This window comes from Melanotaenia boesemani, chromosome 8 (genome assembly GCF_017639745.1).
Source record: "Melanotaenia boesemani isolate fMelBoe1 chromosome 8, fMelBoe1.pri, whole genome shotgun sequence".
NCBI classification, from domain to species: domain Eukaryota; kingdom Metazoa; phylum Chordata; class Actinopteri; order Atheriniformes; family Melanotaeniidae; genus Melanotaenia; species Melanotaenia boesemani.
The window spans coordinates 35,223,637-35,246,668 of NC_055689.1; the positions used below are offsets into that span (position 1 = coordinate 35,223,637).

Below are 23,032 nucleotides of genomic sequence, written 5' to 3' on the forward strand. Positions count from 1 at the left end.
GGGCCTCAACAGAAGTCAGACAGCTGAGAAGCTGATTCCTGTAAAACATGGAAAATGTTTCCTGTAAATTGTGATTCAAAGGGCCACATGAAAACTCACTAATAAAAGACTTGCTTCTTGTCAAATGTGGACGTTTTAAAGAAAGATTTTTGTGTGTGTGTTTAGTTTTAGAACCTATTTGCAAGAGCTGAGGATGTCATTCTTAAATAAAAGATATTTAAATGTGGGCTCTGCTGTCATCGTCTTTAAGAATAACTTCTGCCATGAGGAAAAAAACATGCTTTGACTGAAGCCTGGTACACACACAACGATTTTTTTAATCTTGTGAGATTTTTTATCTGGTCGAGACCTCACACGTGAAGATAAAACATCGGTTTTGATGATACTGTGTGGCGTTCCTCAGAAATCGGCTCTGAAATATTGAACATGTTCAATATTCCCGATTGTTGGCTACGACACATTTCGGAGCGGATTATCGGGACGTAACCTCTGACCAAATGATAACTGGACAGGGAAATCTTACGATGATCGGGCGTTTGCCGTCCGAGGTCGGGAAGAGGCCAAATCGGGACAAAAACAGCCCAAAAATCGTTATGTGTACCAGGCTTTAGAGTTTTGATGCCATTTTACTTTAAAGGTACAGTACATAAAAATGACTGACATCTAGTGGTAAAGTTGGACATAATTTTTTTACCAGCATGTTTAACAGTTGTGTGTCCTCATAGCCTGTGTTTGAGGCCCAAAGATGAGAAAATTCTGTCTCGCCTGCTTGCTCCACGTTTTAGTGAATGTGTGCTATAAAGGGGCGGCATGGCACAGTGGGTAGAGTGGTAGTCCTGCAGCCCAAGGGTTGCCGGTTCGAGCCCGGCCCGTCGAGCTCATGTTGAGGTGCCCCTGAGCAAGACACTGAACCCCTAATTGCTCCTGATGGGTTATGGTTAATTGCCTTGCATGGTAGCTTCCTGTTACGGCCCCTGCCGTTTCTGATTCGCCGCTGGACCTGTCACTCCCCATGGATATGGAGGTGTGCCCGTTTGGCTTCTCAAGATTGGCTGTTGGACCTGCCTCATCTATGACGCCGACGTGCCTCCCCTTCTGCGCCACGGATTGGCTGCTGCTTCAGTGCGCCGGCAGCTGTCCTGCATCAGATGGATTACACTATGATTGCTTCTGTGCTTAAAAACAGGGAAGTGCTATTCCTCGGGAGCGATGTCACTAGGGCATCGTTCACTGTGTGCAAGGTTCGTTGTGTAGACCACTCTGACCACTCCGAGCTTGTTTAGTTGGGTTGGCAGTGTTTAATGGATTTGGTGTGAGTGCTCATAGGAGCTTTGCTGGGTTATCGTGTGTATGTGTCTTAAATCCTATCGTCCAACAGAGCGGTTGGTTTTTACTTTCTTTTGATAGGGATTGGCCAGCTTGATTTTGTAAAGATCGTTTGCTTGATAGCTTAATAGGGACCTCTCAGTAGGAGAAGTCCCCTCTTTTTGTTGGTAATGGTTTTTGAGATTTGGATTGTTTTGTTTTGTCTTTATAAGTTAAGTTTCCTTTCCACATTACTGTTTTGTAATTAATATTTAAATGCTCCCCTTTTTTTTCCTTTTGCTCGTTATTACCTGAAAAAGGACTCTTTTATTTTGTAAAGCTATTATTGTAAATAAATTTTTGTTAAAGTGTACCGTTTGTTTTCTGGTTTGTTGTGTTGCGGTTCCTTACGACCCTGGACCCAAAAAGAGCCGTAACACTTCCGCTATATAAGTACAGTTGTATATAAGTTCTATATAAGTTCCATTTGTGAAATTACCACTGCCCCTGGTAGTGGATACTGTCACTGACCTGTCTCCCGGCTAGCTGAGCCCACCCTTTAAAATCACTGAGTGGGCGCCAGCGAAAGCCGGATCCTCTCCCAGAGAGGGACATGGACAGGAACCACTCATGAACATTTAAAGGTTCAGACACAGAAACAGCCCCTTCTCATTAGAGCCACATCTGGAACGACTGAAATGAAGAAGCAAGGCTGAATTTGGGGTAAAACATTCTAAAACAATGTTTTTGGATCTCTAACACTCACATGAAGTTGTTGAAAAGATGTATAATATGGACCTTTAATGTTAGATCACGCCCCAGTTGTTACTAAGCTTCCAGTGATATGGGATGTTAATGATAACTTTACTTTATCTGCAGGTTATATTCATTGAAGCGTTTAAGCAGCGAAAATGGTAAAACATCACAAAATGAATTAAACTGGACTTCAACACAAATCCAGGAAACACCTTTGGCTCAATTCATTTCAATTCAATTTCTTCATTGTCCCCAAAGGGAAATTGATTTCGCAGCCAAAACACACACATAGGACAACATCATATCAAAACATCAGCAAACAAAATCAGAACCAAAGGCATATGTCAAAAAGAGAGATTCCCACAATTCATAACATTAAATGAGCTTAAAAAACAATAAATGAACTTAAAATAAGTTAAATAGAATCACAGCTAAAAACAAAATAGAACAACTCTGTCACTTTAGGCCATTACTGTTAAGTAATTGAACAGCAGTAGGGACAAATGACACTTTAAGTCTCTTTGTCCTCCCCAAAGAACCCTTGAAGCAACGGCCAGAAGGTAATAAAATGAACTCATTCTGGAGAGGGTGGCTCGGGCAGTCTAATATAGAACGAGCTTTCCTCAACACATTTTTATTAAAAATGGCCAAAAGACCCTCCTGCTGGGATCCAGAGACTTTGCCAGCAGCTTTCACTAAGCGACCTAAGCGGTTTTCATTTGCCAAACTTAGGCTCCCGAACCAAGCAATAATACAAAAGAATAAAACCGATTCAATTACACTTTTGTAAAAAAGAGACAACATTTTAGTGCAAACGTTAAAAGACCTCATCTTTCTTAAAAAGAATAACCTCTTATGAACCTTTTTTGAGGTTAAGTCAATGTGAGACTTAAAGGTCCCATATTATACACTTTATTCCCAATCTGAGACCATTCATTAATATCTAAATGAAATATTTCCGCCATGGTATGGACAAATCGACCCTCAGTTTGAGTGCAGCGGCTTCTCTTCACCTCCCTCTTTTTAGCAGCTTCAGAAATGTGCCGTTTATGGTGGGCGGAACCCTGGTGGAGCAGCTCAGCTGTTGGCTCCGCCCATCGCATCGCCCGTCATGAGGTGATTGACAGGTTAGGCCTTAGCGGTAACTAGACGCTGATTACAGCGTAATATATTTTCAAGCTATCAGACTAATAAGGCCGAAACGATAAAATAACTGCCAGCTCTTCCCTCTCCAGCTGTGTCACGGACAGTTGGTATTGAACCTGGCTTCAGCTTCAAACGGTTGGCGAAGCCTGCTTTCCATGCCCCCATGTTGTGGAAACAGTCCTCTTTGAAATGCTGGCCACAGACATGCAAAACCTTTGGAAGTTTTCCGGGTACATTTCCTCCAAAAATAAAATAAAATTAATCCACTTAGTCCTCGTGGGTTCAGTGGATGGAAGTAAAAAAACGTTTTCGTGTTCATTTATGCAGCCACAAACAGAACAGTGCTTCTGTCGCTTAGCCATGTCCGCTAACGAGGGTTGCCGAAGACGGAAAAACACTGGGCGCTAGGTGATTTTTAGAGGGCGGGCTTTGAGAGCCGGTAGACGGGTCCATCTCTCTGTGGGGAGTGGTTATTGTCCCTTATGACGTCATAACGTACAGGCTTTCAAACAAGCTCATTTCAGCGCTTACTTCCCTAGAGGTGGAGCAGGGGGGAGAGAGAGCGCCTGAAAGAGTTTCACACTTACGGGTCTCCTACACATGCGGGGGGACCAGTATGACTGTTCCAAAACCATTAAAAAGTGAATTTTGCATAATATGGGACCTTTAAAACAGCTTTGCTGACTCCGTTACAGCACTGGCAAGTATGTTGTGGTCCACATGGACCAGATGTCACTAGCTGGACCGGCAAGTATGTTGTGGTCCAGATGTGGTCCAGATGTAGTCCAGATGTAGTCCAGATGTACCTAGCAGGACGAGAGGCATCCAACTGCAGATAAATGGCGGACGAGGACGCCGCCATGTCTTAAGTCTACTCCAGATGTCAGGTGACTGCGACAGCGACGGTTGTTTTTTGTGAGTGTTGTTGGTTATTCGGTGCTTACTGGAAGTTGAACTTTTTTTTTCTAACTTTATTGAACGTAAATATTGTAAACAGTTACAGATAAAAGACGAACTGGACCAACGATGAAGAAAACGAACAGCAAAGAGAGCATTTAAACTGTCCTTTATTTAACAAGTGTTGGTTCTCTAAGATGTGGTTCTGTTCTAGAAATGATGTTTGGCATCTCTCGGCTCCATGGTCCGGGCTAACGTTAGCTTAGCTAAAGAAGGTGCACTTGTAATTAAAAGTTTTGGCAAAGAGTTTTATCAGTTTAATCTGCCTTTGTGGTAGGTTGTGTAAAACATCTTTGCACCCAATCACTTCTATTAGCTAATATTTATTTCAGTTCATTTATTATGGAAAACCCCTTGAGATGTAACATCTCGTTTGCAAGGGGGACCAAAAGAAACATAAAGACATAGACATAACAATAGACAAAACAATATTACAATATACCAAACATACTGTGTAACACTATATATAAAAGAAGGATAGTAGACAATACAACAACTAGCACTTGCTTTCACAACCCACTTCTACCAAAACTATATAGAATCATCATTCACAGAGTTTGTGTCAGTTGCAGTTTACACAATTTCAGATTAACGGATTAACACATAAGGAGCAGTGTGGAAACAGCATTACAAACACTGGCAAACTGTGTGGAGGTGAGTATTGAGTAGAATTCTGAAATGACAATAGGATGTTATTGACCTCAAAGATGCAGGTAAATGGTTTCCATCATTAGGGGCCAAATAGGAGAAGGACCGCCAACCTGCCTCCTTCCTCACTAATGGAACAATAAAGGAGAGATTTTCAGACGTTCTTAAAGAGTAGGAGGACGAAAAAGGAGTTAAGAAACATTTTAGATATGGAGGCAAGTCAAAATAAGCACATTTAAAAATAAATTGAAACCAATGGCAGGGTCTTCTCCCGTCAGGCTGTAACCAATTAAGTTTCTCATATAGAGTACAACGATGAGTTCTATAAGGACATCTTAAGATGAATCTGCAGAGAATATTAAATAAGATATTTAATGGTTTAAGATTTATATCATATGTATTTTGATAAATTATGTCAGCATAATCAATAGTAGGTAATATTAACTGAGAAAATTTTCTTTTTTATTTCTTGTGTGAAACAGTTAGATGATCGGTACAAAGGCATTAAACAAGCAAGTGTACGTTATTTTGATTATGTAGTCAATATATTGTTTAAATTTGAGTTCTTGGTCTAATAGAACACCTAAGTATTTAACAGTAATGTCATTATCCATTAATGCGCCATTATTAAAACTGATATTTAAGTTAGCTAAATTAAGTTAATTTCGGGTACCAAATAGCATGCAAGTGGTTTTATTAGGTTAGGTTTTAGCAAATTTACTTTTAGCCAGTTTTGAATTGGATTAAAATTGTCCTGTAGTAGTTTTTATAACTTAGGTATATTTGAGCCTGAAAGATAGATGACAGTGTCATCAGCATACAAATTAGTTTAACAGTTAATACAGACTTGAGGATGGTCATTAATAAAAATAGAAAATAATAGGGGGCCGATAGTAGAGCCTTGTGGAACACCTTTTTCAAAATACAGTGACCAGACTGATGATCATTAAAAACAACAAATTGACATCTGTTATGTAAATAAGCACTGAACCATAAAAGAGCATTCCTGCTGAGTCCAATTGATTAGAGTTTATCTAGAAGTAAGTAGTGGTCTACTAGATCAAAAGCTTTAGAGAGATGAAGAAATATGGCACCTGTATACTGATTTTGTTCTGAGGAAGAGAGCACATCATTTATAAATTTAAGTAGAGCAGTAGTTGTTGAGTAGCCAGACCGAAAGCCTGAATGATTGGGTGATAAGATATCAAAATGAATGAAATGAAATGAAAAATACTTTATTAATCCCAAAGGGAAATTCAATAAAAATGATTAAGATAATTGGTTAGTTGATGGAAGATCAGTTTTTTTAAATAATTTGGTGATGGCACATAAAATAGAAATAGGTCGGTAATTACTTACATCAGTGTGATCACCACCTTTGAATAGGGGTGTTATCCTTGCAGTTTTCCAGATAAGAGGAATAGAGCATGTAATTATGGATAAATTAAATAGATCTGTTAATGGGTAAACAAGTACGCTGGATCCAAGTTTAAGAAATTTAACTTCTAGGCCATCAGGACCCACACTACTGTTATTTTTATGTTCATTACCTGCTTGTTGAACATCTGAGTAAGAAAACTGGGTGAAGGAGAATGATCCCTCCGGCACTGCTCTGTTTAAAGGACCAGTGAAAGATAAATAGCTAGTGTTGTCTGAGTGTTGTCCACTACTTATGGAGGAGAATGATGATTGAAAACTTCAGAGATCAAGTGAGGGTCGGATATTACACTATTATTAACATTGACACAGTTAGGTACGGTTTTTCTGGACCTATTAAGAAGTTGAGGAAAGGTGGTGGACTCTGGTAGGTTCATTAATTAACTGTGTGAGGTTGGCACTAGCTACTAGATGTCTATCACTGGCAGATGAACGATGGAGCCAGTTACTATTGAAGTCTCCCAGAATAATCAGCTCACTGTTGTTTTTGAAAGAATTGACTGTTGACGTTATATTTTTCATAGTATCAGAAGAAGAAGAGGGAGATCTATAAATATTCAAAATTATTATTATGTTCTATTGTGGAAAAGTTGGAGATGGAACAGAATAAAAAGTTGATCATTAAAAAAGAAGAAGAAACTTTGCATCAAGGGAAGATCAATACACCAGAAATGTAGAACAAGGTCCTGAATTACATCTGGCCCATAACATGTATGTATATAGAAATATATATATATTTGTATATATGTGGTTATATTTTGGGTGAATGGTGACGTCTGTCTTACTCTACTCTCCTAACACTGCTGATTCACTCTGCATCGTTGTCTATAAAACCTTATAGGTTTGAGATTTGATTTGTTTAAGTGGAAATATAAACTCTGCTTTTAGGATTCTTCTTTTTCTCCACATACTTTAGCTGGTGAGGGAGATGAAGAGGACACAGGTGGATGAGGATGAAGAGCGGAGAGGAGACGACTGGATTTAGTCTTTAAAGTGATGCTCCCAGAGGTCAGATGGCCGATCTCGCTTGTTTTGGAAATGGAAGGAAATGATTGGTTTATTGTGTTCAACATAATATTCCTGTGAAATCTAAAAAACAAAGCAGTACTTTCTTTAGAGCGCCACAAGGTATGATTGGATCATTTCACGTTTTTCAGACCTTGATCAAAGTCCATCATGTCCAGAGGAAGCCGGGTTTTAGTCCAGCCTGGAGGATGGAGGAGTGGCCGCCTACAGAGTCATGATGGCCAGTGGCGCCTGTTTCTAGTCCAACTCCACATTTTCTTGATTCATTCTTTGTGTTTTTTCCAGTGTTTAATGCTGAGTTTCATTTCTCCTCCTTCTTGTATTTGCTTTCCCTGTTTTTCTTTCCCTCGTTGTTCTATTGTGGAAAAGTTGGAGATGGAACAGAATAAAAAGTTGATCATTAAAAAAGAAGTGTGGGTCAAGTTCTTTATGCTGCCACTATGATCATGTGCTGGTGTGTTGACCTTGATTCCAGAAATCAAACACAGATAAGATTATACTGACAACATGAAAACCTAATCATTCCATTCATTTAATAGTTACATTAATATTTAATCCTTCCATGAATTTAATAGTTAATCCTGAAAATGAACACGTCTCCAGACCAGGAACTGTCTGTGTGTTTGCAGCAACATGTGACTGCAAACACTCAAGAAAAACTTTGCATCAAGGGAAGATCAATACACCAGAAATGTAGAACAAGGTCCTGAATTACATCTGGCCCATAACATGTATGTATATAGAAATATATATATATTTGTATATATGTGGTTATATTTTGGGTAAATGGTGACGTCTGTCTTACTCTACTCTCCTAACACTGCTGATTCACTCTGCATCATTGTCTATAAAACCTTATAGGTTTGAGATTTTATTTGTTTAAGTGGAAATATAAACTCTGCTTTTCAGCGCTCTGCAACCTCTGCTTGGTTTTCTTCATTTTATCTTCTCTATAACACATTTTAAAACATTTTCTATTCTTTCCAAAGCTCTATGAAGCACATTGTTGGTGAGTTTTTCTATTAGAATAATTAGTGTTTGCAGCTGGAACCACAGAGACTCTGATAAAACAGGAATGAGCAGAATCCATCTGATATGAAGCTGTGGTCTGAATACCACTTCCCTCCTCTTTGAAGAGTAGTCAGATATCTGTGTTCAGGTTTTTGTACAGCCTCTTCTACACTTTGTATCACTGTGTTTGTAGAACACAGTAGTAGAGAGCTGTGTCTGCCAGGGTTAGCTCGCTGATGGTCAGGCTGGTTGTTGTAGACGATGTTTCTGAGGAATATCGCTTATCAGGAATGAATTTAGCTGTGTAGCCTTGTCTTGTCTTACATTTACACATGCTGTTCAGTATTTTCACTGACCTTTGCCACACATAGAAGAATAACTTGTAGACGCTTATTCTCGCTGACGCATCCAAAGCCACAACACGTTGAACTTTAAATTGAACAATGCCAATATCCTTTCTTTACTTTAACCATTATACAGTGTAAAATAGAGATGTGACGTTCATGAACGAATCGATTCTTTTGAACGGCTCTTTTAAATGAACGATGGGAATCGATTCACAGCTGTGAGCCGTTCATTTGCGAGCCATTCTTTTTATATACAAATTTTTGACACTGCCTTCATCAAATCAAATCAAACTTTATTTATAAAGCGCTTTCATGCCATAGGCAACACAAAGTTCTTTACATGATTAAAAACATAAGAATAAAAACACTCATTGAAATCTTTCACACAGTCACACGCACACACACACACACACACACACACACACACACGCCAAGCCCAATCCCCCCCCCCCCCTTCCAGCTAAGACTGACTGAATGAATAAATAAATAAATAAGTTAATAAGAAGTAGCACAGTTGAGTCAAATGAAAATAAAATAAATAACATGTGACATCATAGACGCCTGATGTCCAACACGCTTCATTCATGTGAAGCATCTATGGGCAGAGAAAATTGTTTGGAAACAAATACTGTGAGTTCTGTCCAAAACATTTACTAGAATTTGCCCTGACTGCTCAGGTTTATCCTTTTTTATCTATATTTTTCCTATAATTTTTTACACTTGTATAGTAGATTTCATATAGGTACATATTTTCATTGTTTGTCATTCTTATATATTGTGAAATTTTGTAAGATATTGTGAGAACGAGCCAGTCTTTTGAATGGCTCTTTAAAAGGAATGGCTCCTCAAGATCCGGCTCCCTTCAAAGAGCCATAAATCCCATCTCTAGTGTAAAACTAGAGGCTGGTGGTGGTTTCATTTCCTGTACCGTCCTTTGCATTCATGGTGCCAAATTTAAAATTCAAAGAGGGCAGAACTTTATGAAATTTGTTAACATGACACATGAATTGAAGCAGAAAACTCAAATTTATAGCACAGCAATAAAAAAAAGATTAAATTTCAGCTGAATCTGCATCTCCCATGAGCCTTTGCGGTGGGGATATGTTGAGTTTTGAAAATAGCCCCGCCCCCTCTGACAGAAACGTAACATGTTGAGTTTTCTTTGCTAATCATTATTATTACACTGCACAATGTAGAAAACTATTCGAAACAACTTATTTGTTTTATTAATGAGACACTGTTATATAAAACATAAAATGATAATTAGTCACTTTTAAATAGTTTATATTCAAACAAAATGTGGACTAAGAGTGTGGAGTCACTGTGTCAAGTAAAACAAGCGCACCCTGAAGAAGGGAGGACTATTCTCTCGAATTAGCTCGTATTCTATTGGCTGGAGGAGTTTTGACAGACAGCTCTTTCAGCAACCCAAGAGAGAGGAAAAAATATCCAAGAGCAGAAGTTTTGAGTGCGAAGAGAAAATGTCTGAGTGTGAGGGGAAGAGACCAAGTCTGAGCGCAGAGTTTTGAAAGGAAGAACGATATATTTGAAAGCAAGAGGGACTTTCTGAGTGTGAGAGCAGAGTTTTGAGAGCGAGCAGGATGATATTTGAGTGTGAAAACCAGAAATCTTGCTCTCAAAGCAAACAATTGCGCTCTTGATTAAAGATAGAAAAATACCCTCATACCCATCCACTCCGAAGGAGCCCATGGCGGGAGGAGAGTGAGCAAGAAGGAGAGCAGACTCCACCCCCCATGAGCCTTAACCCCCACCAGGACCCCCGCTGCCCCCCCACCCCTTCCTTCGTCCCTACGGACACATCATAATATCAGCCCGACCTCGGTGGCATGCCATGTGGGACCAACACCCCCCCACCCCCACCCCCCAAGAGTCCCGGGGGGCATGGTCAAACGCCTTCTCCAAGCACATGTAGATTGGTTAAGCAAACCACCATGCTTCGTCCGAGACCCTTAAGAGGGTGTAGAGCTGGTCCACTGTTCCACTATCGGGACGAAAACCACACTGCTCCTCCTCAGTCCGAGGGTCGACTATCAGACAGATCCTGCTCTACAGGACCCCTGAATAGACCTTACCAGGGATGCTGTGGAATGTGAGTTGGAGCACACCCTCAGGTCCCCCTTTTTGAAGAGGGGGACCACCACCCCGATCTGCCAGTCCAGGGGATCTCTCCCAGATGTCCACATAATGCTGCAGAGGCGTGTCAGCCAAGACAGCCCTACAGCATCCAGAGCCTTAATGAACTTTGAGTGGACCTCATCCACCCCCTGGGTCCCTGTCACTGAGGAGCTTTTTAACCACCTCAGCGACCTCATCGCCAGAGATAAGAGAGCCAAGGCCAGGGTCCCCAGACTCTGCTTCCCCATCACAAAACATGTTGGAGGGATTGAGGAGGTCTTTGATGTATTCCCTCCAATGACTCACAACGTCCCGAGTCGAGGTCAGCAGCCCCCCATCCCCACTGTACACAGTGTTGATGGAACACTGCTTTCCCCTGCTGAACCATCGGATGGTGGATCAGAATCTCCTCAAAGCCGTCCAGAAGTCATTCTCCAGGGCCTTTCCCAACTCCTCTCATTCCCGAGTTCTTGCCTTAGCGACCACGAAAGCTGTGTCCTGCTTAGCCTGCAAATACCCATCAGCTTCCTCTGGAGTCCCACAGGCCAAAACGGCCAGATAAGACTCCTTCTTCAACTTGACAGCATCCCTCCCTACTGGTGTCCACCAGTGAGTTAGGGAATTACCGCCACGACAGGCACTGATGACCTTACGCCCACAGCTCCAGTTGACCACCTCAACAATAGAGGCACGGAACACAGCCCACTCGGACTCAATGTCCCTTGCCTCACCTGGGACATGGTTGAAGCTCTGTAGGAGAAGTGAGTTGAAAATCTTTCTGCCAGGAGACTCCGCCAGACGTTCCCAGCAGACACTCACAACAGGTTTGGGTCTGCCAGGCCTGACCGGCATCCTCTCCCACCATCTAAGCCAACTCACCACCAGCTGGTGATCAGTTGACAGCTCCACCCCTCTCTTCACCTGAGTGTATTCTGAAATGCCACTCTGTACATAATCACAAACAACAGTCAGGACCCGTCCCCCCACCTGAGGGTGGAGGGAGGCTACCCTTTCGTCCACCGAGGTAAACTCCAATGTACAGGTGCCAAGTGGGGGGGCACAATGAGCATGCTCACACCTGCTTGGCACCTCCTACTGGGAGCTACTTCAGAATGGAAATGAGTCCAACCCTTCTCAAGGACACTGGGTCCAGAGCCCACACTGTTAGCCTTTGCTATATTTTTTACAGTAAATTACCACAAAAGGCCCAATAAACTTACCTTAAAAAATTTCTGCAGTTAGTTACTGTAATTTGCTTTGCATTATGGGTATAGTGCTATTATTTACAGTAACTTACTGTATTTTTTTAAATTACGGTAATTTGCTGCTCAAACATTGGCAGTAGTGCTGCTGTAACTAGCCTATATGGTTTGATTTGAATGGTGTTTATGTTTTTTTTATTGTTTTAGTGGTGGTTGCAATAATACATTACATTTTAACTTTCACTGCCAGCCATTTTCAGATTTTCCTCCACCCCAGTGCCATCCCTTGTAGGTATGATACCAGGGAAGGTTTTTATTAATTTATTTATTTAGTTATTTATTTAGGCTGGGGATGTCTTGTTAATGATATTACGTTTTTTGTGGTGACAAGTAAAGTAACATTAAAATTATACTTAAAATATGGGTAGTGAAATTACTTTCATATTCTATAGTAAGCACTTTCCTCCCTTGCTCAGGCCATGTTTGCCTGGGTAAAAGTTCTGATCAGGCAGAGGCGGAGGTACACCGCGCAGCGCAGGCCTTCTGCGTGCTGCTGCTTGTTTAGGCGTATGTGGGCGCGTGACGTATTTGTTCCTTAACGAGGAGGGAGAAGGACTCAGAAACGGAGTTTCGGCCAGTGGCGATATCATCGTTATTTTATGCTCGAAAGGCCCATTTCTGCCAATTTGCAGCGCTTCGTTGTTCGACTACCACCATAACCACACCGACTGCTGAGACTTTATTCACTTTGTGGGAACTGCAACACAGGACGTCACAAGGTAATGTTAAGCAGGTGTCCCGACACCCGCCTCTCCCGCCTAACGTTACTCATTTAAATTTTTTTTTTATATTTTTGGGAAGGGGGGTCAAATGCTTAGATTTATTTCAGTTTGTGTCAACTGCAACACAGGACGCTATAACGTAATGTAAGGCTAAGCAGGTGTCATGAGACCCTCCCACACTAATTTATTTATCATCGGGAAAGGGAGTATGTTTTTTTTTTTCATCTAACGTCTATCAGACTGTTTTTCATTGGGGAAACCATGTAAAGGTGGTGTTAGCTTGGTTAAAAGAGCGAATTAGCTCAAATACTCTGGAAAAATAGGTTGGGCTGTTAGTTTTTCTTAACTTATTTAAACTGAAATTTCAAGGGGTAAATTAAGACAACATTGAATTATCGTTTTGTCTCTGTCTTTGCTTTTTCCCGCCCATTCTGGTGCAGTGCTGTCCTGTCCTGCCCATCTGTTCTGCCCGGTTAGAGCTTGGTGTGATGAGAGTGGTAACCTTCAGCTCTTCTCAAGACCAGACAAAACGGCAGGTAAAAAGACATTGTATTTAATTAGAGTAAAGGAAGAAAAAAATAGTCTGGGAATTTAGAGACAGCTAATGTAATCTAACCTAGCTTTGAGCTTGTTCATGTCGGTTAGCCTGCTTAAATACCTGCTGTGGTGTATTATTGCACATAAGCTACATTTTTAAAAGCTATATCTCTGACATAACAGTGTAGTGAGATAAAAGGTGGACACAAGGAAGTCCACAACTTAAGCTATGTAGATCCCTTATTGAATGTAAATAATCAGATAATCAGAAAGACTGCTTGGACATCTTGGTAAAGCATTAGCTCATTATCTGGTAAAGAAAATTATAGGGAAACTTTGCTTTACATTAATTACTTTACATTACCTGTTGAAGCATTTGCTGATAATGAATTGAGCTCTTTTTCAAACACTGATGTGTTTATCCCATGATTTTTTGCAAATAAAAGTTAGGAAAAATTCAGACGCATGCAGCTATGTACAGGTGTAAATTTTGCAGTGTTTGTACTTCAGAATTAAGACAATTTTGTTGTCATGTGAAGAAACATCAGCACACAGCTAATTATCAGTTTGCATGTGGAATAGAGCAATGCCCTGCTTCCTATCGAACATTTTCTGCATTCAGGTCCCATATGCATAGGAACCACCGTAATTGCATGCCGCAGACTAAACACACTCATTTTAAAGAAACTCTTGCTTGTGGAGTTGAGGCATGTTCCTATGTGGCAGAGAATTTTCCAGCATTATGCACTCACTTAAGATTTCATATTAAAGATGGCAAGAAAGTTGTCTGTCCCTATGATAACTGCAACAAATTTTTCAGAGTGTGCTCATCCTTTGCCACACATTTATCCAGGAAACATAAGCAGGCAAAAACAACCCAGGTTTCAACTCTGCCTGAAAATATAAGTTGTACTCAGCCTCCAGAGGAGAATCGAACTCCAACTTCATGTGATCATGTAGAGGTGGAGTGTGATCATCAAGAGACATTTTTGCATAGCTTGGCTCTTTTTTACCTGAAAATGCAGGCCAAAATGCTGTTGCCAGCTAGCACCATACAGTGCATTATTGATGGATTTCAGCATGTCCACAGCACTTCTATGTCAGACTTTTTTGAAAAGTTGAAGGGCAAGCTTTCTGAGCTAAACATACCACAAAATGAGATAGAAATGATTATTCAAGATCTCTCTAAAGAGGATGTCTTCACAACATACAACAAAGGAATTCTCAGATCTGACAAAACAAGGAAAACATTTTACAAGCAGTTTTTTGACTATGTTGAACCCACCCAGATTTATCTAGGAACCGATGCTGCTGGAAAAGAACGCTTTTGTCAGTACATTTCCATCAAAGAGACATTAAAATCCCTCCTCAGACAGTCAAGTGTTAGAGAACAGTATCACCAATCCAAAAATCGGATCTCTATGAACATGGTTGTAGAGGACGTGGGAGATGGAAGAAATGTTAAAGAAAATGTTCTGTTAAAAGACAGCCCCTCTTCATTGTCCATTATCCTTTACCAGGATGCGTTTGAGGTCGTGAATCCTCTTGGCTCAGGGAAGAAAACAACATAAAGTTTTGAGTGTTTACATGAGTCTTGGTGAGGTGCAGCCACACAATCGCTCCTCAATTGATCCCATGCAGTTGGTGTTGCTGTGCAGGGAAAATGATTTCAAGAATTTTGGTCATGAGAAAGTCTTCTCACGCATTATCAAAGATCTTAAAGATCTAGAGGATACAGGGATTGAGACAGATGATGGAAATACCCTCAAAGCAGCTTTAATTTCCATATGTGGAGATAATCTTGGTTCACACTGTTTAGGTGGCTTCACCGAGAACTTCAGTTGTAGTACACATTTTTGTAGATACTGCTTGATTGAAAGAAGTGACTTTGAAAAGACACCACTTAGCTTGGTCCAAAAAGAACAATAACTCATCACAAAGAGAGTGTACAACAGCTGTCCACCACTGGCCAAGACATGGTACAGGGGGTAAAGTTTGACTCACCTTTCAATTCGCTGAAATATTTTCATGTCTGCACTGGGCTTCCCCCATGTTTGGGTCATGATTTATTTGAAGGTGTAGTCTCTAATGATTTGGCATTGTATGTAAGTCATTTAGTGAAACAAGAAAAGCTAGTTCCGATCTGGGCGGGTGGGTTCCGATCTGGGCGGGTGGCATTGGGTGGGCCCCGGGGTGGGGCTGCCTCGTGGCGGTGGGGGGTGGCTGCCGGGGTGCCTGGGTCGGTGTCCGTCGGCCCCTGGCCGGGTTGCCGGTCGGGCCCGGGGTGGGCCGGGTGGCGGCCCCGGGCTCTGGGGCGTCGGGTCTCCCCCCGCTCCTGGGGGTGGGGGGTCTGCCGCTGCTGAGGGGGGGCTGGGCCCGTCCGGATGTGCCGTGCCGGGGGCTGGTTGGTCCGTGCCCTGGTGCTTGGTCGCAGCCCCAGAACCTGGGTGGGGGTGTGTGTGTATATAGGTGGGTGTGTGTGTGTGTGTCTGTAGGTATGCTTGTGTGTGGGTGGGTGTAGAGGGATGTGTGTGCTGTACGTGTGTGTAGGTGTGTATGAAGGTCTGGGTGTGTGCGTCTATGTGTGTGTGAGGGGTGTGCGGGTGTATGTGTGGAGGTCTATGTGGGATGTGTGTGTGTGTGTGTGAAGGTGTGTATATGTGAGTGTGTGCATGTGGAGGTCGATGTGTGTGTGGAGGAGTGAAGGTGTGGGTGGAGGCGTGAGTATGTATGGAGGTGTTTGTGTGTATATGCAGGTATGTATGTGAGTGTGTGTGTAGTGGTGTATGTGTATGGAGGGGTATGAGAGTGTGTATGGAGGGGTATGAGAGTGTGTGTGTATGTGGTGTGTATGAAAGTTTCCATGTGTGGGTATGGAGGCACCGGTGTGTGTTTTTATAGGTATGTGCCTGAGGTGTGTGTGTGGAGGTAGGTGCACGTTTTGAGGTGTTTGTGTATAGAGGTGTGTGTGAGGGTGTGTGAGTGGCTGGAGGGGGAAAAAAAAAAAAAAAAAAAAAAAAGGGTGTGTGTGTTTGCAGGGGTTAGGACGTGTCCTCTGGGGGGCGCCCTGGCCGGGTGTCGGGGGCGTGGGCCTGGGGTTCCCTTCCTTCGCCTCGCCCCCCTCCCACTCAGAAAGAGGAAAGTGGCCCCTTGGGCTGGTGGCTGGCCCCTGGGGGGGTTCGTGGCGTGCCTGGGTTGGGTGGCTGCTCCGGGCCTGTGACGCCCTTCGGGGCCGGTGGAGGACGGGGGCGCCCTAAGCCGCTGGCGGGTCGTCTTCCAGGGGGGAGGTTCACTCCCCTCTGGACCTACATCTCCTGACCCCTCCCCTCCCCCACTCTTCACTCATACACAGGTAGGGCTGCGGGAGGTGTGCTTGTTGCGCTGGGCGGGGCAGGGGGGTCATCATAGTGGCCCCACTGCTTCGCCAAGCGGCAGCATGCCTCCCAGCTTTTAATTCCACTTCGTCACTGAGCACAAATAACATTTGCAACATACAAACACGTTTTGGGGGGCGGAACATGCGAGGTCAGGTGGGTGGGACTGCTCAGGTGGCCCCACCCCCTCCTCAATGCAGTTACTGCCCCCCAATTTTAACTCTTTTAATTGCAAACAGCACATAATATATTCCCTCGCTAGTGGGGGAGGGAAGGGGGATGGGGTCTTTAAGCGCCCCTGTCTCCATGGATGGCCCGGGGGCGGGGCGGGCCGGGTGGCCTGTCGCATTGGCCCGGGGCGTGGGCGGGCTGTCCCGGGGGATTCTGGCTGCTGGCCCTGGGGGGAAGGTGCTGTTTTGGGGGTGGGGAGTGGGGGGCTGGGGCGATGTGGGGGGGTGGGGGCCTGGCTCATGTCTCCTCGCCTCCTGGCTGAGGCTGTCCCCCCGGGACATAAGGTGGCGGGAGGATGATGGTGAAAGGATGATGTATGTGTGGGAGGAAGGTGTATGTGAGGGAGGATGGTGTATGGGTAGGAGAATGGTGTGAGGATGGGTAGTGGAAGGATAGTATGTGTGTGTGTGGGAGGATGGGGTATGTGTGGGAGGATGAATGGTGGAAGGATGATGTATGTGTGGGAGGATGGGGTATGTGTGGGAGGATGGATGGTGGAAGGATGGTGTGTGTGTGGGAGGATGGATGGTGTATGAGAGGGAGGATGGTGTATGGGTAGGAGAATGGTGTATGTGTGGGAGGATGGGTAGTGGAAGGATAGTGTGTGTGTGTGTGGGAGAATGGGGTATGTGAAGGTGGATGTATGGTGTAGAAGAGGGAGGATGGTGTATGTGTGGGAGAATGGTGTATGTGTGGGAGGATGGGTAGTGGAAGGATAGTGTGTGTGTGTGTGGGAGGATGGGGTATGTGAAGGTGGATGTATGGTGTATGAGAGGGAGGATGGTGTATGTGTGGGAGGATGGATGGTGGAAGGATGATGTATGTGTGGGAAGATGGGGTATGTGTGGGAGAATGTATGGTGGAAGGATGGTGTGTGTGTGGGAGGATGGATGGTGGAAGGATGGTGTGTGTGTGTGGGAGGAAAGAGTATGTGAGGGATGGATGGTGTATGCGTGGGAGGATGAATGGAGGAGTGGAAGGAGAGTGTGTGTGTGTGTGTTTGTTTGTGTGTGTGTTGGTCTGGGGGGGGGCAGGACTAGTTCTCGGGGTGTGCGGCTGGGCACTGGGGTGTGGGGCTGGCCTCTGGCGGTGGCCGTCTGGGCGGGCCGGGTCCCCCCGGGTGGCGTGCTGGCCCTCGGTCTGTGGGGGTGGGGGGTGTCCCTGCGCTCCTGGGCCCGGGCCCTCTGCCCCGTCTGTCCCGGGCGGCCGGTGCTCGGGGGGGGGGGTCGGGGACTGCTGGCCTCGGCCTGCCGGGGCCTGTGTCCGCGGGGGGGCTCCTGCTGGGGTCTCCTGCTGCTGTCTTCCTGGGCGGACGAGTGGTCGTCTCTGTGGACCGGTCGGGGTCTGTTGCCTACGGGGGGGCTGGTGGCCTGGGTCTCGGGACCGCTGGCCTGACTCTGGCCTCTGTTCAAGTGAGGTGGCATCTGCATGATCACTCTGCATGGTCACTCCTTCCTGAACGTCTCCACTCCGTATATTCGGTATGTTGACACAGTCTCTGCGTCGCCGTGTAGCCGAGTCCTCCAGCACATCCACACAGGTTTCTCTGCGCGTGTTCTTGAATACAGCAGTTTCACTTATATCTATTATCATATTTTTTTTTCCTCAATATACCTTTTCTCTCTATTCTTATAATTATTCTTAAAATTTTATTATTATTTCTGTTATTATTATTATTATTACTCTTATTATTATTATTACTATTATTATTATTATTATTATTATTATTATTATTATTATGGTGATTATTATTATTGTTACTATTATCAACTAGTTGTGTAATGACCTACTGGCTAGGATGATCTTAGCTATATATGTTGTAAGTAGTATGGATTACATGGTCTTTTGTATGATGTCTGAAGTCCCCACCTGCACTCCCCACACCCTTTCTGTCCCTCTCCCTCCCCTCCCTCTTCTCTCTCCTTTCTTTTCTCTCTCTCTCTCTCTGTCCCCTCCGGTCGAGTCCAGCATTAAGAGTTTGATTTAATAAAGTTTATCATATCATCAAGAGGGACTTTATACATGTAGTATAAATCCCTGCTTGATAGAGTAAAAATGCCCGGCATCAGACGGCAGCCAGACATTCATTCTGTTTGCAACGATGCTGGACAAGACAGATGAAAAAAAAAAAAAGAAACGAGAAAAGCATTTCACTTATGCTGAGTCATGATGGGTCGATTTCACAATTTAAATACTTAGGAAATGATAGCCTCAGTAAACCATGTGAGGTTAAGGAATGTGGCAAAAAACTTGCCGGGTCTGCAGCACAGAACTGGTGTCTATTGCGACTGTTGCCACTGTTGATTGGTAACAGGATCAAAAATCCTATGGACAGTCAGGTGTGGCAACTGTGTCTGCAGCTCAAGGAAATGGTTGAGCTCATGTGTGCTCCCAAAATCCATCATGACCAGATTGCATACCTCAAGATAATAACTGAAGAGTATGTCCATTTAAGACACACAATCTTCCCTAATCACCCACTCAAGCCTAAGCATCACTATTTGCTTCACTACAGTGACCTTTTACTGCACTTTGGGCCACTTATTCGTTTGTGGACTCTCAGGTTTGAGAGTAAACATTCATATTTTAAAGAATGTGCTCGAAAGCTGCACAATTTTGTTCACCTTTGTAAAACACTGGCAGAAAGGCACCAGTTGCTTCAGGCGTACCTCAGCAGTGGATCATTGTTTGCCCCAGCAGTTCAAGCAGTTGGTGAAACTAATGAATATGATGAGCAGTTGTACAATGGGCTTATTCAGGAGTCTGTTAGGACAGCAGGCTTGACAAAAGAAACCACGTCAGAGGTATCAGCAGTAGTTTATAGAGGAACAAAGTACAGCAAAGGGCTTGTTGTTGCGATGGGTCACAATGAACATGGCCACATCTTTGGAAAAATCTCAGTGATCCTCATTAGTCACAAACAAGTACACTTTGTTTTGGATATTCTTCAGTCTTTGTTACTGATCGATCTTGGACTTCACTTCCTGCACAATTCTGAAAAAAGATTCACATGTGTTCAAGCAGACACTTTGTGTGATTACTACCCTCTGCCAGTGTACAACACTTCAGGCTTGACTGTTGTATCTCTGCATCATTCAGTATCATCCTCTTAAATCATTGCAGGTATGGATGATGGCAGCCTAGAGCATGAAATTAACTTGGCATTACCTGACCTGCATGAAGAGACAACAAGGACACTTATTGAACACCTAAGAGATATTATTGGTGTCAGAAACAGAGAAGATCTCTTGTTTGTTGAGCCCGGCGACCTCAAGTCTTTCCTGACGCCAATACAAAGTCAAAGACTCATTCAAGTATTCAGAAAAGGTGAGAATGTATTTGTGTAATTAATGGTAGAAAACATGTCTTGAAAATAGTTGGAATAAGTTATTTTTAGAGGTATTTTGAAATCGTACTTCATACATCAATTCATAGTTCATAAAAGAAAAAAAATCTTAAAACTATCTTTCATTGTCATGGGTATTATTTCTCCAAACACTCTTGATTTTCTTTCACATATAAACTTCAGCGCTACTCAATAAATATTCAATCTGTGCATAGTTAATGTGAAATTGTTCTGTTGTGATTGTGTGTACAGATGACCAAGTGGAGTCAAATTCTTCAAACCCCTCAACGGAACCTGAAACCGACAGTCCACCAACTGTGCTTGTGTCACTACAGGGTTATTCACTCCATCCTCCACAAGCATCAGGCCTTCTTCCTTCCACACAACCAAATGCAAGCAACGCCTCCTGGATCAGCAGTTTCTTGGTTCCGTGGGAGAAGATGCCGACAAGACTCTCACAAGCCATGGCAACTGGCAGAATGGCTCACCCAGAAGACAGGAGAATAATGATTAGGACTGTTGTAGAAGGAATGCGAGTACACTGCTCCAACCCCAATAGAGCTGCTTGTGCAGAGGTAGCTAGAGCTATTGTATCTAAGTATCCCGCTACCTTTGCAGATAAGACTGCAGAAGGTGAGCAGTTAGGCTGTGGTTATTATTCCCTACTGAAACAGCTTAAGACGAGAGTTGAACATGTAAACAGAGACAATGTCAGCAGCAGAATCCGACAGCCAAGGAAAAGGTCTACAAGTGAAAACGGTGATCCTGCCATCAAAAGAGGGAGATCTGAACTTGATAGCTATGGTTGCATCAACTGGCAACCCACAACTCTACCAGAAGGAGAAACAGCTGAAACCTTAGAGACAAAAAGACAGATTATGTCAACTGTCTTCAGATCAGCAGGTCCTCAAGCTATTGAGACAACAGATGTTAATGAATTGATGTCATTGACTTACACTTACCAGCGACACATGCTTAACTCTTGGCCTGCCCCCACTTTATGTGAGATTCAAGAGCATTGGCCATTTCTGTTTACTAAAAGAGGCCTCTGCATGCACTTCCACACACTCACTGATATTGAGGTGGACACACGCCTCAGTGAAGCTCTTCGTACGAAGGGAAGGAGAATTTGGAACTTCTTTCAAAGCCAGAGACTCAAGTGGAGCAAGGAGACTGAACATCTACTACGGGAGTGTGACAGTGCAGAGTTGAACCAAAACCAGATCGCCACAACAGTCATCCTTCTACTGATGAAGTACTTCCAAGAAAAAGAGGACTCAATCTTCATCTTGGCTGATGTAATTATCTTTTAAATTTTACACATGCACTATCAACATAAAACACATATCTTGAAGGAGAAGTGTTTAAATTATTTAGGTTATCATTCAAATTGCTTCCTTCTGTGTTTTAAAGGCATTTTCCACTAAGATGTCTGTTGAAAGTGAGATGACCTTACCCACCGCACCAAGGGTAATAGTGCTTGGTAAGTAAATATTTTTTTTTACCATATTGTAATATTTTTGTAGAAATCTATGTAATTATTGTGGTATTCTATATTTTTCCTACAACAGTTAACCTGTTTTAGGTTGTACAAAAACAGGATCTGCACACAGTTGGCTTCTGTTTCTCTTCTTTTTTCTACCTGATAACCAACAGGAAAAACAGCCGTATGTTTCAGCACAGGCCTTAAGGCTGAAACATTAGGCTGTTTTTTTTCCTGTAATCTATAATAATTTTCATCATATAATAAATAAGAGAAACAGCAGCAGACTGTGTGGATCCTATTTTTTACAGTCTCAGGCTTGTTGTCTGTGGACTGATCCAGCACCTGTGTGGAAACATTATTTGTAATGGTGAGCACATTGTCTGTTTTAGGAAATGATTTGGTGTCTGCAACCCGGTGGATGGTCAGTATGGAGGGCAAGGTATTCTTTGAGCCTGAGCAGCTGCATGACTTTGCCAGCGCCCTTGCTGTCTTCTTTGCATCATACTACGTCTTCAACCTGGAGTATCAAGAGTCAGCATCCACCACGATGGAGATGATACTGAGGTATGTACTTAGCACCATCAACCATTTAAGAATGAAATCTAGTGCATGACAGCTTGACTACAGTGGGAAAAAAACATAAAGGTCAAGGGTGTCAAACTGGTTCTAGAAAGGGCCATTTGGCTGCAGGCTTTCATTCCAACCAAACAGGATCACATCAGACTCCACTCACCTGATCAAGTGAGTCCAGTCTTAACCTGAAGACTTGATGAGATGAGTGGAGTCTGTTGTGCTCCTGCTTGGTTGGAATGAAAGCCTGCAGTCACACAGCCCTTTCTGGAACCAGTTTAAGGCCTCTGATATAGGTGATGCTGTACTGTATGCCTTAATTTTTTAAAATTAAAGCAGCCTTTTTTCTGTTAAAAGATTCTTTGTGAGGATCAACCCAGATGTGGGTACAAAATGCCCTGCCAAACTAGGTACGAGCCGCAAGACAGGACGTGTTGTCAAGAGAAAAGTGGCAAGCATCAGTTCTCGGGTCACCACCTTTCTCCAGCGACTTGCTGAATTTGAATGGAGGACTTCCAACTAGGTAAGAATACGTAGATATCTTTAACATAACTGATGACATGACTCTGTCCAACACATATATTACTGTACACAAATCCATAGAACACCATGATGTCAGACAGACAGATGACACCAACAGGTGGATAACCTCAGGAACATGAACATTGATCATATCTATGTCTCTGACAGGTGGCGATGGAGAGAAGACTCAGCTGAATCTGACCATCCTGGAAA

General features: G+C 43.2%; 1 protein-coding gene and 1 long non-coding RNA gene across 2 annotated transcripts; both read left to right on the forward strand.

Annotated features, from left to right (window-relative positions):
- The first annotated feature begins 7,143 nt into the window (after nucleotides 1-7,143).
- On the forward strand, nucleotides 7,144-7,781 carry LOC121645193. Its single transcript, XR_006011361.1, has 2 exons — nucleotides 7,144-7,257; nucleotides 7,407-7,781. It is a non-coding gene; the product is annotated as an uncharacterized LOC121645193 (long non-coding RNA).
- Nucleotides 7,782-12,651: 4,870 nt separating this feature from the next.
- On the forward strand, nucleotides 12,652-22,340 carry LOC121645005. The gene is made up of 6 exons (XM_041993279.1): nucleotides 12,652-12,750; nucleotides 13,194-13,289; nucleotides 20,019-20,222; nucleotides 20,494-21,539; nucleotides 21,655-21,724; nucleotides 22,117-22,340. The coding sequence occupies exons 3-6, from the start codon at nucleotides 20,021-20,023 to the stop codon at nucleotides 22,338-22,340; spliced, it is 1,542 nt and encodes a 513-aa protein (XP_041849213.1). The 5' UTR covers nucleotides 12,652-12,750; nucleotides 13,194-13,289; nucleotides 20,019-20,020.
- The last annotated feature ends 692 nt before the right edge of the window (nucleotides 22,341-23,032 follow it).

Bases quoted from the DNA above. Each gene is read 5' to 3' on its own strand.
- LOC121645005 (XM_041993279.1), top strand. From the start codon at position 20,021: ATGGATGATGGCAGCCTAGAGCATGAAATTAACTTGGCATTACCTGAC. The intron at 20,223-20,493 runs GTGAGAATGTAT...TTGTGTGTACAG, and splicing joins CATTCAAGTATTCAGAAAAG to ATGACCAAGTGGAGTCAAAT. The intron at 21,540-21,654 runs GTAATTATCTTT...TGTGTTTTAAAG, and splicing joins CAATCTTCATCTTGGCTGAT to GCATTTTCCACTAAGATGTC.